The following is a 2,500-nucleotide window of genomic DNA, read 5'->3' as shown; positions in this document are numbered from 1 at the left end:
TTGTTCATCGCTCTTCCGTGCAATACACTCGTCTTAAACGATAGAAATGTATGCTTTCGTCCGTCCTTATCTAACGCTCCGCCTCCGTATGTCACGACTCCCCAGTCCTTGAAAACATGAAGCTGCGGAGTTGTTGCATTCGGAGGTTCGGTTTCTGGAATACTTGCGTTGTAGAAGATGAACTCGGTATGGAGCGTGCAATAACGATGGGAAGCAGGCAATTTAGCGATCTTTAATCGCATTCTTCGGATTCGACCCGCAAGCCAGTTTCCGTAGCCGTTTCTCATGACGTAATTATCCAAGAAAACGAGCTGGCTCTCGGGTCCGTAGAACCAATTGGAGTTTGAATCTGCAATGCCAACAGTCTCGGTGAATCCTGGAAGAATCGTACGATACATGAACCAGAAGTGTTCTGCCAACCAGTTGTTGTTCGTCAAGTCAATTCCAAGGTGTCGGTTAGCCAGGAAAATATACTGAGTCAGAGACCTTGAAGTGTAAGAACCATACGCTACTCCTTCTTCCATAGAACCATCCTTGACAAGATTAAGAAGAAACATGGTACGATGAAGCATACGATGTGCTCGTGTTTTCCAAATCTTTGCTTCTTCGATTTCTTGCTCAACGACCAATGCTCCTATTAACAAGGCTACATAATTAGTAGCAACGTGATTTTGGATGTACTGTGAACCCCAGGAAAGCTTAAAGGACCTTTCGTAAAGCTCCTTGGTGACATTTGCAATCTTCGTGAAAGTTTTCTCTTTCAAACCAACATCGAGGTGTTCGTAAAGAAAATCATAGGCCGTTGCTACGCCAACCAGGCTATGTGCCACAGGTACGTCGTCCACCATGTTCGCCCTAAAACGCCAGTTTGGTAAGGAGACGAAGTTGTCAAAAAATTGCAAAGCAATATTTCTAGCTTTAATGTCAGTGTGGTTCAACACACAGTACATAGCTAAAGCTCCAAAGTTATTCCCATGGTCTTCGTTCCATCTACTAGAAAATTTAAACCAGTCTCTTGGTGGCAGATATCTTAAGGGCTTTGCTTTGATATACTCAGCAGCTTCTGCTATGCCAGCGAAAATCTCCCGATGAGTTGTTTTCGCCTGCTGTCGCAAGCGATTGACTTCATTCGGCGAAAAATAGAGGTTAGGGTGGACTGCTCGTTCTCGTGATATTTGAACCAAGTCAAACAGAAGGATCAGCATAATCCAGTGAACTAAAATCATTTCTTTAAGGGTTTTCGTCTTTTGTTTCTGCAAAGTGAAAGAAAGCGTAATTTCAAGTGATACATCTTCGTTAACTCCAAAAGTCAATGGTGGGAACTGCGATACCGCGGAGAATTGGCGATCTCAGAATGTGATCTTAAATGTGAACATAACCAGCTACCTAGCTACGCAACAGAAGAATCCTGCTTCTGGCAAATTCCATCGGACAATGACAGCGCCTATTTGACAACACTCAACAACAAACCGGTCATCTTGCAAGGATGGGCTTTGTGCCGTACTCGATTATGCGCAAATCAAGAAGAAACTTTTTGCCGTTGTTTGTGGCTGTAAGAGTTTTCATTTCATATATTACAGGAAAGCTGTCATTGCGCCGGCGGACCAAAAGCCACTTGAGACCGTATTTACGAACCATTATCACTATTTTTCTTTTGTTCCCATTCAAACCCGTTTTGGAATAATTTAAAACAGTATTATTTTATGACATCAAAGGAATATTATACCGCTTTTTGTTTACAAGACATGATCTTTGGAATCATGCTATCATTATCTCCCTTACTGAATTATCTGATATTAATTGGTAAAATTGTGGGATTTTAGAAAAAGACAGGTCCTTCCTAATAATAAGGGTTTTAAATTAAAAGGTCGGAGCAAATTCCAAGTCAAGAAATATATCGCAGCCAAGAACAATAAACTATTGTAGAAACATTTTGTTTAAAAATGGCTAAAGGAGCATTTCCCCTTTGAGGTATTGTGTGTAACTTGTGTAGTTTTGTTTAATCTCTGTATGTTATTTCAACTTAATCTCAGAATGTACTGTTTTTTTCTTTTAAGAATTGTCAATAATTATTATCAAGTACTAATTCTGTAATTACCTCCTAATAGAGCGGTTTTCAATTGAGTGTCGTAATACCAAAGTAATAACTTTGACCAATCACAGAAGGTGAAAACAGCGCAATGAACCAATCCAAATTTTGTAGCAATTCCATGTTAGTTGCTCAAAGAGCGGGAAAAATAGGGAATGCAAGTCGCGATTGATTTGGTTTTCCTCCTCATTGGTTGCTAAACTGGCGCGAGATTTTGAAATCAATTACTAAGCGTAGCAATTGCAATCACGTAATTACTTTCGCCAGTCACTTGAAAACTGCTTTATAATTAACTCAACTGTCAGCAATTATATTGCGCGGTTGTCTCATTTGGCAACTCTACTAATTTACTCATTTTACTGTGTCGTGCTTTGGTATTACAATAAAAATGTACGCAATGCCCAGTAATGC

At 40.0% G+C, this 2,500-nt stretch overlaps 1 protein-coding gene across 1 annotated transcript in view; it reads right to left on the bottom strand.

Annotated features, from left to right (window-relative positions):
* The window catches only part of LOC137984724 (dermatan-sulfate epimerase-like protein), a 3,156-nt gene extending 1,558 nt beyond the window's left edge, over positions 1–1,598 (bottom strand). The window contains exons 1-2 of the mRNA XM_068831985.1: positions 1,387–1,598; positions 1–1,253 (exon numbers count right to left, since the gene is read on the bottom strand). The exon at positions 1–1,253 is cut by the window's left edge and continues 1,558 nt beyond it. Of these exons, the coding sequence (XP_068688086.1) occupies positions 1–1,226 (1,226 nt within the window). The 5' untranslated portion in view covers positions 1,227–1,253; positions 1,387–1,598. The remainder of the gene's footprint in view (positions 1,254–1,386) is intronic.
* Positions 1,599–2,500: the final 902 nt, after the last annotated feature.

The sequence above is a fragment of the Montipora foliosa genome, chromosome 14, assembly GCF_036669935.1.
Source record: "Montipora foliosa isolate CH-2021 chromosome 14, ASM3666993v2, whole genome shotgun sequence".
NCBI classification, from domain to species: domain Eukaryota; kingdom Metazoa; phylum Cnidaria; class Anthozoa; order Scleractinia; family Acroporidae; genus Montipora; species Montipora foliosa.
This window is presented reverse-complemented; position numbering and strand designations above follow the sequence as displayed.